We start from the raw sequence: 16,010 nt of genomic DNA on the forward strand, positions 1-16,010 counted from the left end.
CGGTAGCAGGTTCGAATCCTGCCTCGGGCATGGTTGTGTGTGATGTCCTTAGGTTAGTTAGGTTTAAGTAGTTCTAAGTTCTAGGCGACTGATGACCTCAGAAGTCCCATAGTCCTCAGAGCCATTTGAACCATCAACAAGTGTCACCGCGCGAACCATTCAAAAAAACGTCATCGATATGGGCTTTCGAAGCCGAAGGACCACTCGTGTACCCTTGACGAATGCACAACACAAAGCTTTATGTCTCGCCTGGGCCGGCAGCACCGACATTGGAGTGTTGATGACTGGAAATATGTTGTCCAGTCGCACGTGTCTCGTTTCAAACATTATTGAGCGGATGGACGTGTACGGATATGGAGACAACCTCATGAATCCATGGACCCTGAACGTCAGCAGCGGACTGTTCAAGCTCGTGGAGGCTGTGTAATGGTGTGGGGCGTGTGCAGTTGGAGTGCTATGGGACACCTGATACGTCGAGATACGTCTCTGACAGGTGGCGCCTACGTCAGCATCCTGTCTGATCATCTGCATCCATTCATGTCTATTGTGCATTCCGGCGGACTTGGGAAATTCCAGGAGGACAATGCGACACCCCACACGTCCAGAATTACTACAGAGTGGCCCCAGGAATACTCTTCTGAGTTTAAACACTTCCGCTGTCCACCAAACTCCTCAGAAATGAACATTATTGAGTAATCCGGGATGCCTTGCAACGTGCCGTTCAGAAGAGATCTCCACCCCGAGGTACTCTTACGTATTTATGCCACGGATTTATGGACCGCCCTGCAGGATTTATGGTGTCAATCCCATCCAGGTCTACTTCAGACATCAGTTGAGTCCAGGCCACGTCGTGTTGCGGCACTTATGCGTGCTCGCGAGGGCCCTACACGGTAATAGGCAGCTGTACCACTTTCTTTGACTCTTCAGTGTATAACATGCAGATTCAAAATATGTAAATGGCAAGCTTCCATCAATAACCAAGGTTTATTGAAAACTGAAGTTCTCTTTCACTTGCCACTCCAACTCCCTCCCCTCACCCCCTCCCCACTTCCTATGCAGCCCAATGTGTCGCCCTACAATGTCTCAGTATCGACTCCTACGCAAAAATGTTTGACGGCCACTGCCTTACAGCGTAAGTCGCACTTAGTATAAGAAGTCAGCGACATATAATAAATCCATGGAATGATGCAATAAAACGCACAGTAGCGAAATAAAAACCGTTAACATAACGTTACTCCCATTGTTACACGTTTGAAATTACACATAGGAAACAAATTATAAATTCTTAACAAATTAAATTGCTTACGATGGCGTATCCAACATCAGGAGGTTTGAACACAGGTAACACAGAAATAATTCTTAACTTTACTTTCCACTCAAGGACATAGGTCATGTACACAACTTTACATTTCATACACAGAACATGTCGTATTTTCCATATGCCTTACACAGCTGATATAACCATTTCACTCTTCCCTTATTTTTTTCATCTTAAAGTTTTCATCTATCTGTCTCTTTTTATAGGTATGTGCGCAAGTTTCTTGTTTTTTGCCTTTATTTTGGCTTTTATTTCCTTTCTATAAGCACTTGATGATAATTCCGTTGTAGGTTTAGGTCGTTTGGTATTTTTCTTGATAACCGCTGTTATACAGGGGATAGGAGATAAACTGTTCAAGTAAGCCTTTATTTGTTGACTTAATGTTGGCAACTGTTGCAATAGTGTGTTCTTGTTCACATTCGTGAGACATTGCAGAAGGTTCAGACTGACCATTGAGAGTTGTTGCAACGTTAGGTGCCCTTCCAGATTTTCGGGTTGTTGCTTCTGTTCCATCAGCCGATTTTAGTCTGACTGATCAACAGTATTACGGTAGTAGCTGCAAATTCCTCTTTTTGACGACATTTCTAGCACATGATCAGAAACGTGTTGCCTGAAAACCGTTTAGTGCTATGTACAACTGACTGGTGTACTTGGTGTGTTCTTGTTCACATTCGTGAGACATTGCAGAAGGTTCAGACTGACCATTGAGAGTTGTTGCAACGTTAGGTGCCCTTCCAGATTTTCAGGTTGTTGCTTCTGTTCCATCAGCCGATTTTAGTCTGACTGATCAACAGTATTACGGTAGTAGCTACAAATTCCTCTTTTTGACGACATTTCTATCACATGATCAGAAACGTGTTGCCTGAAAACCGTTTAGTGCTATGTACAACTGACTGGTGTACTTGCTGTGGAATCTTTCGAAAGCAATGGTGGTTTCTGTCTATTAAAACTTAATTTTGACGTCATGGATAGAGGAAACGCGTTTTTGACTACGCAAGTATCTACGAAGTAGTCTCACAACATTCTAGTATTTCACTGATAGGCATCGTTGACGTTCAGTTTTCAACAAAACAGTCAGCAATCATAAGAGAGAAACTTCCCCATTTCATTTCGGGAACAGCAGTCATGATCTAGTCCGAGTATTTTTATATTTCGCCACCAGCTCTATGTTAGATGAAATTTACAATCTTCGATTCCTACACCAGTCCACCCGTCACTTCCATCTTCCATAATACTCTCTTAGAAGTTTGAAAACATCGTTGAAGGATTAATTTCAGACCTAGATTATGTCTTTTATCAACAACTGTTGAACAGACATGCTGATAGAATGAAGTTTTCTTGTCGCTGAACAAAGGGAATCACCCTTACAATATAGTGTCCACTAACAAACCAATGGATCGTAAATAACTAACAAAAAGCTTTATGCAATACTTGAAGGTTCCACCAACATATATTGTGTGTTTGAAATATTATCGGACTTAACTGCTAAGGTCAGCAGTCCACCAACAAATATTGTGTCAGACTGACTAATTATTCTGAGGTTTCAGCTTCACAGAATATTACAAGCTCTTGTCAGCATCATTATGTAACAACAAATCCGCTCCATCTGCAGTTATCACAGTTAATATATTCAGAACAGCATGAACCCCCTGGGTACTTGTAAGTAATTTCGATGGAATTTTCCGCCTAACTTTGTAAATAGATTTACGAAAGCTGTCGACATTTTTAATGGGTATCTTTGCTGTGTTTTCTCCTTTAAGTTGCTTATATGTAAGTTTTATAGTCTCTCACATATCTGTTCCGTAGCTTTGACAGAATAGTTTCTGCGTCTGAATTTGATCACCGTCTATGACTGGTTGTGGACATCTTGACGCGAGCACATCGGTGTCTTCAAAGGTGACGGTGTTAATAAAATTTTGCAATTCTTAAGGCTCAACGTCCGTCGCGCTACAGTTTTTTCTGAAGCAGCATTTTCTTTACCGTTTTACAGACTGCAACAGCCATAGGGAACACGTTCACTGTGAAGCGATGTGCCTTAGACTGAAATCTGAGCCAACAGACTACCACTCAGAGGAGTCATGGAGGTCCGGGCCTACTATCTGCTGGTGCTTAGACTCGTTTGGGCGGCATGGGTCCTGCTAGCATACAGGCCAGTCTACTTACGAGGTCCTGCGCCTCGACTGAAACGATACTCCCAAGGCACGCAATTTGAACAGGTCTTTTGTAAGGAACGGTGTCAAAAGCCTTCTGTAAATCTAGAAATATGGAAAATATTTGATATTCCCTGCCGGCCGAAGTGGTCGTGCGGTTAAAGGCGCTGCAGTCTGTAACCGCAAGACCGCTACGGTCGCAGGTTCGAATCCTGCCTCGGGCATGGATGTTTGTGATGTCCTTAGGTTAGTTAGGTTTAACTAGTTCTAAGTTCTAGGGGACTAATGACCTCAGAAGTTGAGTCCCATAGTGCTCAGAGCCATTTGAACCATTTTTTTGATATTCCCTGTCGGTGTCACTCATTACTTCGCGCAAATAAAGAGATTGTTGTGTTTCACAAGAACGATATATTCTGAATCCGTGCTGACTGCGTCAGTAGACCGTTTTCTTCGAGGTAATTCATAATGTTCGAACACAAAATGTGTTTCAAAAACCATATGCGTTGCAAAATTCTACTGAAAATCGGCGTTTTTGATATGGGTCTGTAATTCATCGCATTGCTCCTGTCTCCTTTCCTGAGCGTTGGTGTAACCTACGTAACTTTCCAGTCTTTAGGTATGGAACTTTCGTCCAGTGAGTGGTTGTGTATTAATGCTAAGTATAGAGCTATTGTGACAGTATACTCTGAAAGGAGCCCAATTGGTATGCAGTTTGCACCAGAAGACTTGCTTTGTTTATTGATTTAAGCTGCTTCGCTACACCGAGGATATCTATTTCTAATTTACTCGTGTTGGCAGAAGTTCCTGGTTAGCACGCTGCAATATTTTATTCGTCTTCTTTGGTGAAGAAATTTTAGAGAAATAAGTTTAATAACTCCACATGAAGGTTTGTCTCGTGTTTTCCTCTTTGATACTGCTTTTCTGTTCAGAAAACTAGCCTTTTCCCTGCAGCTTCACCCACATATGTGTCCGTGTCCGAAACATATGTTGAACACACCTCCTCCTCGCGCCTCCATGTGTCCACTTATTCCTCTCTCTGTCTGCCCACCTCGTCCTCCAACCTCTGTCTCCTATTCCCCACTCTCTCTGTCTCTTCACCTTCTCCTCCCCCTCTTTGTCTATTTCCTCCACCTTCTCTCTCTAACCATATCTTTCTCCCCCTCTGTCTGACTGTATCCTCCTACCCCTGTCTCTCTCCACCTCCACTCTTCTTTTTCAATCTTCCCACTGCCCCTCTACACCTTTACCTACCTCATGCGTCTCCCCTTCCTCTCTCTTTCCTCCACCACCTCTCTCTGACCATCTACCCTCTATCCAAATCAACCTTGTCCCAGCCATGCTCTTCGGCACGAGAAGCCCTTGCAGTACAGTTCAGTAAAGCTGGCCAATACTACTCCACCATAATGCAGGTCAGGCTACATATCAGGTGCTTGAAACTCATTTATTTATCCCTGGTATACAGGCCACGAACCAAAGCAGACTGATAAAACAAGCCAATACAATGTAACACAATACATCCATCACGCAGGCAGGCACCCTTCATGTTGGGGCTGGGAAAACTTTTGTTACCCTAACATGTAGGCTGCCCTGCAAAGCAGGTTGACTTGGCACACTGATACCATTCCCACATAACATGCCTGTCATACAGGGTGACCTATATGCCATTACCTAAATAACATTTTTTTGTTCTTATCTTCCCTTCTATTGGAGCTAGGCAGTTATAAACCCCTCACTGCTAATACTATTGAGACCTGCTGTTCCTGTTTGGATGAAATTGCTCAAGGGATCTGGGAGGAGAACCCAGGCATACACACATACATACATACAGGATGAAAATTATTGAACTATATGAAAAAAACGTAAATTAGTTACAAACTATGGCATGCACACACATCATTCAAGATGTAAACATCACTACAGATATTTGGATTTAGGTTATGACATGTTCAATATACCTGCCATCATTGGCGATGATGTGGCGCAGACGAATAGCGATATTCTGCATGACCTGCTGAAGTGTCGGAACATCTATGCTGTCAGTGACCTCCTGAATGGCTCAACAATGATATCAGGGTTATCGTTGTACGTCCTGTCTTTAAGATAGTCCCACAAAAAGGAGTCGCATGTGTTCAGATGCGGAGAACGTGGCTGCCAATCGAGGTCCTGCCAGTGGCCTCTGGGTACCCCAGAGCCAGAATGCGGTCCCAGAAGTGTTCCTCCGGGACATCAGACACTCTCCTGCTTCGATGGGGTCGAGCTCCGTCTTACATGAACCACATCTTGTCGAAAACGGGGTCACTTTGGATAAAGGGGATGAAATCATCTTCGAAAACCTTCACGTACAGTTTGGTAGTCACTGTACCATCAAGGAATATCGCACCGATTATTCTGTGACTGGACATTTTACACCACACAGTCACCCATTAAGGGTGAAGAGACTTGTCGACCGCAAAAGGCGGATCCTCAATCCCCAAAATGCGCCAAATTTGCTTATTGACGAACCCATCCAAATGAAAATCGGCTTCGTCGCTAAACCAAACCTTGAATGCGCATAGCAATTTCCGTCATGCCACACTGCCAGCCGTGCTGTTTGAACGTCCTAATGCAAACCGTTCAGAAGCCATACGATTTTCTTTCATGTAATTCAATAATTTTCACCATTTACATACACTATGCTTTTTACACAGGGTGATTCCGCTGCCCCAATTGATCCCGTTTTATGCAAACCGTAATATTGCATCTGGCGTTAAAAATTCATATGCGAGATTTTCATATTCTCTCGCCTGCTATGTGCTAACTATTAGTCTTACAGAAAAAAATCAACTAGATCTTTTTGTAGGAAATATAATTTAATTAAATTTTGCACAGGGATAGGTTTTCACCTGAGGCTGTAGTTTTCGAGTTATTTAAAAAGAATATGCAAAAGTGACCTTCAAGTGCACCCTCATTCAGGCCCCAGCAGTCCGGATTTCCAGTATGTTGTTAATGGCACTCCCTCCAAAAACTACTCGAAAGGAATATATTGGCAAGAAGATTAAGAGGAAGTTCCGCACGCTGCACACTGCCAAATGTTTCCAGTAGAAAGGACAGCAGCAACTCCAACCGAATGTCACGGGAGGGGAGAGCGAGAACGAGAGGGAAAAGGACCGCTACATGAACCAAGGCGTGGCCTTCAGTGGATGACGACAATGAGGCTGCATTTATTACTTCAGCCCAAACAAGCTGGGGAATATTAGCATAAAGATGCATCATAGCACTGCCTGTTTTTATAATCGTACATGGATGGGCCTCCTCGGGCATTGAAATATGTCTTCACTATCAAGAAAGCCTTTTGTCTGCTGTCAAGCTCTCCTCTATCTTCCAAAAGCACAGTTATGCGTGCGCGATAGCCATTGGTTGATCCTTCAGATGTTTCAATTTCCAACAACCTTAGATTTATGTCTAAAAATTGATTCTTGGAAATTTTGTATGGTTACACTTGAAACATTCATAATAATGACATGTAAACATGGAGATCCTCCAACAACAGTCTACGAATTGGTATTGTTTCTTCACGAAGAGTACTTTAAAAACCAGTGTTCTCTGGTGGATTCATGCGACTCTGCTTCATGTCAGGTAAATGTTCATTTGACTTGGTCCTATCTTACTATAGGGTCATGGTGTCATCCCTAGGTTCCGGTAGCATTTTTCTGTGATTCTCCAATTCTTTTGGAAAGCGTGCCTCCCTATGGACACTCACTCAGAATGAATGATTATTCGTGGACGTTACAACGGCAGTAGAAAACAGTAACAGTAAGTTTATTATACGGATGCTGCGAGACATTACACAAGTATCGTAATCCACAGGTTGTGCCGGTGGGGCTGAGGAAGACTCTGAACTGGCTGTCAGTGAACTATCCCGGGTACCCAATAATCGTCACAGAAAACGGCTGCAGCGACGACGGCACTACGCTGGATGACAAACAGCGCGTAGCCTACATCAGGGTAAGTCCATCTGGCCCGCAGCGCGCCCAAGCTGTGCGAGCGAGCGAAGGTATAATAAATGTCACAAAGTTGTGAGACTGTAATAACACATTACAAGTTCTTTACTACAACAGGTAAAGGTGGAAACAAAGCTTGCTAGTAGTGTCACATTTCAATTACTTCCTACGCATAAATGCATACCGACTTTGTAAGATGTCTTTTGAATTTCCATTGCCTGCTTGACTGTGTGTGTGTGTGTGTGTGTGTGTGTGTGTGTGTGTGTGTGTTTCGAATTGGTGTTCCACATTTCAGTTGGGCCCCCATGCGAAGCACTCTTGTCATATGCAGCAAGAAGAAAGGCTGAGGATACTTACAAGACCACGTGCCAATTGGATTTTATTTATTTATTTATTTTTTGTATCTAGGTTACGTGAAGCTCAGAGTTCAGGCTCGCTTCCCAGCCAGAGCAAAATTCTAAAGAAAAGCTGCTGTTCCATCAGTATTTCCGTGAAGCGCAAAATACACGGGGATGAAAAAATTTATTTCTAACGCTCTGTTTTTAATTTAAACAATCTTTCATGAAAGAGTCCTAATTAAGGATTTATATTTGCAACGAAAACTAAATATTTGTATGCGATATGTAATTAGCAATAAGAAGACGCGCATTTTCCATAAAAATGACACATATTGTTACTCAGCATATATTAGATGAATTTTATGTTTAAATGACGTAGGTAACCGAAATGAAAAGAAAAATGAACAAAAAGTAATTATCGAAACGAGTTTCCAACCAGCGATTACTGGTCTCGAACGTTACTGATTTTTTCCAGCTTAATGTATTTTAAGCCTCAGGCAAATGTTAGTAAAACATGCATCGCTGTTTAAAAATTAGCGTCAGCTGGGAACCTATCTCAGGACCCAAAAGTGGCAAAAGATCATTCTACCACACAGTCACGTTCCTAGTCGAGAAAATCGCCCTAATTTAAAGGTATTTAAGATGGTCTTAAAACTTCACTGTCGATTTCCTTCAGAGTTTTTGTGAGTTGCTTCGAACAGATTTCAGGAACTGATATTTCAGTTGTGAATTTCACTTACCTTAAATATAAAAAATTACAAAAATCGGATTGCGTTGCGGTCTTCTTGTGAAATAAACCGTAATTCCTCTTGGTCCTCTCTTTTTATAGGACACAGATACAACATTAGCTACAATTTCTGTAAATGAAACAATATGCTAACTTCTAGCGTATCGGAAGGAGCTTAGGAAAAATATTTTAAGGGGACCACAACCTGCCAATCGAACCCATGTTAATTTAGGCAAGTATTTGACCCATTTCTGAAAAAACTATTTAATGCAATAATACTTTTACTGTATGTTACATGATGCTAATAGAGTCAACTGTACTAAAATCTACTTTATCCATTTTATAGTTTTTAAGAAATACTTTTTTTAAATTTACTAACAAAAAATATTAAGTTTTATCTGCATAAAATATTTTTTGTGAGCTTCCTAATGGGGGAATATTAATGAACGTATTACCAGAGGTGGCTTTCTATGTTATGCAGAGTCTCTGAAAATTTCATTCATTTACCTATGATATTTTCTGATATAATGTGGCATATGTACTGAAAATTTTATTTGGTGGGAAATTGAGTTCAAATAAAAACTTTTGAAATTTGTTACTTACAGTTAATTAATACTCTCCCGCTGCATATGATGACCCTTCTTTGGCCTCTAGCAGGTCTTCCAGCTTCTTTTTCACCTTCCTGAGTGTTTGTCTTACTTTCTTGGCCATATTAGATGCTGACCTGTCTGCATCGGCTATCCTCATTTTATCGCAATGTTGCAGCCCACCAGCATTAATTCCCAGCTTTTCCGGTACCCAACACTTTCCAGTATTACCACAATTGAATGTAATAACAGCATCATGAACTCCTAGTTTCACTGTATGCATTCCTACAAATACAGTTTTAGGAAGGCGGTTCCAAATTATGCTGGTGAAACATTCATTTGGGTTCTGTGTCTGCCCATACAGACATTTCCTTAGAAGGTCAGGACGAGCAAAGTCTGTGAAAATAGATTTAACTGCTGTAATAACAGCAGCAGGAAGAGAATTTTGGTGAGAATAAGATTCTCCAGTTGCCTGAGCCCTATTGTATTTGCACCACGAATTTTCCCCTGATGGACACAATCCATGACATGGCTTTTCATCAGTAGAGGACTTATGGAAGAATATGGCCCAAACATCTCTCTTCATTGCCTCCATATTTTCTTTATTTCTCCGAATTGGCTGCCCATAGTATACCTGCAAGTTTTCTATTTCAGATTTAGTTAACTGACCCTGTCCGGTCAACAATTTTCCATCTTCTAATTTTTTTTCTCTCATATAAACAGTTAGTTTTCTCAGCCTTGTTCCCAAACGTTTTTGAACATGGCCTACACATTCTATTTTGCTAATAATGGCATCTCCATATGGTTTAGAATTCACCACATTGTTTTATGCCTTACTGTCACCATAGCCCAAATATTTGGTGTACTGTACGCCACTTGTTTCTACAGAGCGATGAAATATTTGTTGCACTCCATGAATTTCCATACGACCACTTGTTCCTCTAAAATTAGCCACACGATTGTGTTCTTTATGTTCACTGGCTTTACAACAGTTGCAATATTTAGACATTATCTCCACATCCAACACTTTACCAGTGTCTACACTCGTGGCAGTCACTACTCCATTCAGAGAAGTATGTCCTCTTTTCTGCCAACTTCCATCAAGTGCAACTGCAATGTCCGAACATCCATTATTTTCTTCCACTGCTTCCAGTTTCATGTTTTCCTCACAGACCTCACATACAGCTTTCTCTAAAATTGCAGTCAGTTTTTCAAATTTATTTGGTGGTTGATGTAAGTTCATCACTGAACAAAATGTTCTTCCTGCAGTCATGCCTTTGCCAATGGACCGTAGGGCATAAACAAATCTACTATCGATTTCATAAGGGCCACATGCATCTGGTTTTGAAGAACTCGTAAATGAAATCACAGCTGAGCATTTCGTGCAAATTAAATCCAAAGCAATTGCTAGGCCTTTTCTCCCACTGACACTCTCACAAATTTTCATACTCTGTGACTCACCACTCTGTCTACATTGTACAAATTTAGAAATTACATCTGATAATATTCTCAAATCTGTAATAACGTTACTGCACCCGTTGCCACTTACAGGAAATTCGTTGTAACTCTCTTGAAATTGTGAGAGCTTCTTTGATGACGCACTTGTTGAAGAATTACAATTTGAAACATCGTTGCCAGGTGACATAACCTCTTGTACAGAAAGCTTTCTAAACTTGTTTCCTCTAAATTGTCGTTTCTTGAAAATGCCTTTACGTTTCGTCATCTTCAATAAAGACAACAAAACACACGTAAACAAGCACTGCAAACGTAAGTATAAAAACTACTCGCAATCACACTTGCACAAAACTAATCGCGTGTTTGAAAGCGTGTTGTTTACAAACAGCAGAAACAAAAGAATACCGACCGTTGCATTCCAAGGATAACCAAGACACTCGGGAGTAAAAAAAAAAAAAAAAAATCCCTGACGCGCAATGTAGGGGATATAAAGATCTAAAATATATGCAGAAAAGTGGGTGACAGAATAGTGGGCGTGGCACATAAACACACGTGGTAGGAAAAAATTTTTTTCAGCAAAATCCTTTTCAGAATACTTAAATAAAACCTTAATCTATCGAAATATGATAAAAACACAAAATCGATTTTTTTCGACCTGAACCACGGTCTGGTCCCCTCAAATGCCTGTTCGTCCTCATGCTTAAGCGAGCGGACTTTGAGGAAACAAGTAAAAGATAAGAGGCTTAATACAACGGCAGTCCTGGTGTGAAAGCCTCATTAGGGCTTGTAGCAGTAGCCAATTGCAGTCGCCTTCCATTCCAGTTTTGGCATAGTACTCGGATGTTTTTGCGAAAAGTTTCAGCTTACTTCACTTGAAACATCCCCTTAGAAAAAATTTATGATTGACTGTGCTGGTAAACCTCTTACGTTATTTGATTATCAAACAGCTGAGCAAAACCGAACGTACTCAGACATTTCTCTCTTTACTCATTCTGATCATCACTAAACTGACACACAATATTTTTAGCGAAACGCAATCTGACTTTCAATAATCCCTACAAAAGAATGTCCCTGACTAACAATAACCTATACCTTTCATGAATCACTTACCTCACAAAAATCTTCGTTACTCGAACTACTGCGATACAGCGAGCGCCAATACCGCCAGCTAAATAAAAGATTCTAACTACTGAAGGCACTAACTACTGATAGGCATAGTTAGCAACTGAAAGATTCTGATAGAGAACAAACAATGTATTTACTTTAACAATATTCAAAAGTCATCATGTATATATCAGTTCATGATATACAGTTTTACAAATTTACTCTTCCTGATGGACGCACGTCCGGATCGTCCGCTCTCATAATTCTACCATCTCTCTCCCCACATCCACCACTGCTGGCGGCTCACCTCCAACTGCGCAACGCTACGCGCTGTTCACATCCAACTGCCCAACACTACAATAGCAAATATTCCAGCAATGCAAACCAGCCACAGACTTCACACAGCACAGCCAGTGATTTTCATATAGAGCGCTACGTGGCGCTACCAGCATAAAATCCTAAACAGCCTACTTACACACTGAACTCGTATTTTCAAGACCTTTCTAATTCCATGAAAATTTATATAGTTCCATTAAAGAGAAGAATACAGACATGTTGAAATATTTCGGTTGCTACAGAAGTTAAGAGTATCACACATGCAACAGAACTACGTGTTGCCCTGCATTCTTCCGGCAGAGGAAAATAAAACTGGCATGGAAAAATTTCAGGCATAAAAGAGTAGGCAACTTAAATTACATCATCTGTCCCAGTCAGATGCTGTATGTTGAGTTGCCTATCTTAAGGTGCATGAAATATTTTTCAGGGCTACTTTTATTTCTTGCGTGCTGTATGATTTTCCCAAAACCTTGTTTTAAACTGTTGACAAAATGAAAGTGCTGCTACATGTTCCACAGCTCTGTGTATATGAAACCAACGTGGACATGAAGCTGTTACTATGGAGAATCACCAACTGACTGCGGCGCCGCTAGTAGCTGACAGTAGTTGACAAAGTGAAGGCTGAAACACTGATGTGCCAATACGGAAGATGATAAAGTTGATAAAGTGAAGACTGAAACACTGACTTCTGTCTTCCCAATTTATCCTGAGCTTCACAACTTCGTTTCCATGCTGAACTGCAGATGGCAAATGTAGGTACAGAGGAGTGTGAACTTGAAAATCAGCTGCAGTGTCTTGTTAGATGAAAGTGTGCAGGACCTAAAGAGGTATCTATTAGATTCTGCAATGTGTGCCAGTAATCGTCAATAGATCAGAACAGTCTATTGTATATTAGAGTACTTGAAAGGGAACTGTATTGTTCTGAATGAATTCAATGTCCTGGCAGCGGTTGCCAAATGAAACTCAACTGGCCTCTTGGTAAGCAGAGCGGAGGCTGAATAATATGAGTAATTTAAAATATTAAGCCCTGGAACCAGATACACAATTTTTCATATTTATCCGTGGGATTCACAAGACGACTGCATCAAAAGTACTCACTAGACAGAAAATTAATCAGCCATAAAGAAATCATAACAGTCATTATTTAATACCGTTTAATTCCATCCCTGGGCTTGATAACCACTTGGATTCGGTTAGGAAATGCGTCCACAAGGTTGTGCTGGTATGTCACATCCACTCGCTAAAAATTGGATCGCGCATTTCCACAAAACTGCGGCAACACTGATGTTGGCGTTTGCCTGCTGTTCAAATTTATCCCACAAATCTTCTGTGAGGTTCAAATCTGGAGACTTCGCAGGATGTTCTCTGTTAGAAGTGTGGATGGGCCTTCATCCACTGCCTGCAGCAATTCCTCTCGGGTTCGGAAGCGATTTTGACTCAAGCCGTGAAACACGTTTTCGGTACCTCTCAGTCAGCGTATTTTTCCGACCACAATTCTGACGTCGCATTTCGTGGCCACGTGTGTTACACCGCCGCTTGTAAGCAAGTTGACCAGTCTGCTACGAGACAGCAACAAATCCACAAACTTCACACAACGTACGGCCATGGGAGCGGCCAAACACGATTGCTCCTTTTTTGCCATTCTGTCACGTTCCTTCATTCTCCCATTTTTACGTACAAGTCCGTTTGAAGTCTGAACGTCTCACGGATCGCTACTGACTCGTGCTAAAGTAGAGGCAGTGCAGGCGCGGTTAAGCATGGGGCCCGATCGATGCGACGTCTGTAAGGACTTAACTATTAATCTGTGCGTGCACAGTGGGGTGGTTTTCTTGTCCGGTGAGCTTGCAAGACATACAGGAAAGATACACATACTAGCGGGTAGACCATCTCCCGAAGTTTTTAAGTGACATTATGGGTGCTCAATACGGAGACCGCTTGTGTCGCAGCAAACGTCAACACTATAGTCAAATTCTTGCCATACACATCGCAACACGTCATGGTCTGTATCAACGTTCGCATTAATTATCCTTCCTTGCAACTCTTCAAAACTGACAACTGAGGCAAGAACACATGATATTTGACATAACGCCATAACAACAAATCACATGGAATCAAATCACGTGACAATCGGGGCACTCAAGAAGAGGAAAGTCATGATGGGCAGGAAATCGAATCCAACCCTGACGCAGTTCGGCACTGTTGTAGTCACAGACGCCTGAAAGAAAGTATGGTGGAACACCATCTTGCCGCAAAATGAAGTCTTCACTGTCGTGTTGTTAAATGTGCCATCAGTCACCGCTACAGCATGTTCAGATACAAGAAACCAGCCTCAGTTTTCCCAGCAAAGAAAAATGGCCAATAATCTTTTGAGGAGAGCTTGGCACAAAAAACGTTGACTTTAGGAGAATCACAAATGTGTTCCACAATCTCGTGTGGATGTTCTGCGCGCGCGCATGTTATGACGGTTCATTTTTCCTGGCAAATCAAATTTAGCTTCGTCATTGAAAACCAGACTCCATGAAAACCGCCTTCCTCCAGTAGCTGCTGCTAGTGGTGAACGATGATCACTGTCCCGAGTAGACAGCTCATGTAACAACTGCGATCGGTACGGCTTCACACACGCCCAGACACGCCTAACCTGTAGTGCTGCGCCACGGCGAAACATGGAGGGACTGATAAGTGTCATTTTTCTTCATAACTTGTGGTTTTTGTGCAATCGTTTTCCGAAACCTTGCACGTATTTACGAATAATTCCGTAATACATTATTATATTTTTAGTGTAAATAGGTCATTTCTTGCAAGGACAACCCGTGCAAAGCACATGTCTGTGCTCTCTTTATTAAACGTCAAGATCTACATGAAAGAGTAATTGAAAAAGTAGCCACGCATTTGACTACAATAGTAATATTACCACTGGTTTGTCTTACAGTCCAAAGAAAACTTGAAACATTTGTGCCCCATTAGCTGTCCCCACAGATCTTGACTAGCTTCAAATCCCTCATTTTTCGCATATTCTGCTTAGTTTTGCAAAAACCACTGTTACTGGTATCTTTGAAAACATTTAGAATTCGTTTTTTTTTCTGCATACTTTTCTCAGCATTTAATTTCGATATATGGTTTTATACAGGAAGTTAGACGAAATGATAATATCAGCTGAATTTACCTTAGGATAAGACTATTTTTCAGTCACTAATTTAAATTTCTGTAGTGAATCACATAACGTTCTTTATATACTGAGGCGCCAAAGAAACTGGTATAGGTATGCGCATTCAAAGACAGAGGTATGTAAACAGGCGGAATACGATGCTGCGGTCGGCAACAACAAGTGTCTGGCGCAGTTGTTAGATCGGTTACTGCTGCTACAATGGAAGGTTATCAAGACTTAAGTGAGTTTGAACGTAGTGTTATGGTCGGCGCACGAGCGTTGCGACACAGCATCTCCGAGGCAGCGACGAAGTGGGGATTTTCCTGTACGACCATTTCACGAGTGAACCGTGAAATTCAGGAATCCGGTAAAACATCAAATCCCCAACATCGCTGCGGCCGGAAACAGATCCTGAAAGAACGGGACCAACGACGACTGAAGAGAATCGTTCAATGTGACAGAAGTGCAACCCTTCCGCAAATTCCCCCAGATTTCAATGCTGAGCCATCAACAAGTGTCAGCGTCCGAACCATTCAACGAAACATCATCGCTATCGACTTTCGGAGCCGAAGGCCCACTCGTGTACCCTTGCTGACTGCACGACACAAAGCTTTATGCCTTGCCTGGGCCCGTCAAAACCGACATTGGACTGTTGATGACTGGAAACATGTTGCCTGGTCGGACGTGTCGGATGTGTACGGGTATGGAGACAACCTCATGAATCCATTGACCCTGAATGTCAGCAGTGGACTGTTCAAGCTGGTGGAGGCTCTGTAATGGGGTGGGAAGCGTGCAGTTGGAGTTAAATGGGACCCCTGATACGTCTAGATACGACTCTGACAGGTGACACGTACGTAACCATCCCGTCTG

General features: G+C 41.8%; 1 protein-coding gene across 1 annotated transcript in view; it reads left to right on the plus strand.

Annotated features, from left to right (window-relative positions):
* LOC124805060 (myrosinase 1-like) overlaps window positions 1–16,010 on the plus strand; it is a 231,969-nt gene that overhangs the window by 165,180 nt on the left and 50,779 nt on the right. The window contains exon 10 of the mRNA XM_047265484.1: window positions 7,315–7,452. Within this exon, the coding sequence (XP_047121440.1) occupies window positions 7,315–7,452 (138 nt within the window). The remainder of the gene's footprint in view (window positions 1–7,314; window positions 7,453–16,010) is intronic.

The sequence above is a fragment of the Schistocerca piceifrons genome, chromosome 7 (assembly GCF_021461385.2).
Source record: "Schistocerca piceifrons isolate TAMUIC-IGC-003096 chromosome 7, iqSchPice1.1, whole genome shotgun sequence".
Classification (NCBI taxonomy): Eukaryota; Metazoa; Arthropoda; class Insecta; order Orthoptera; family Acrididae; genus Schistocerca; species Schistocerca piceifrons.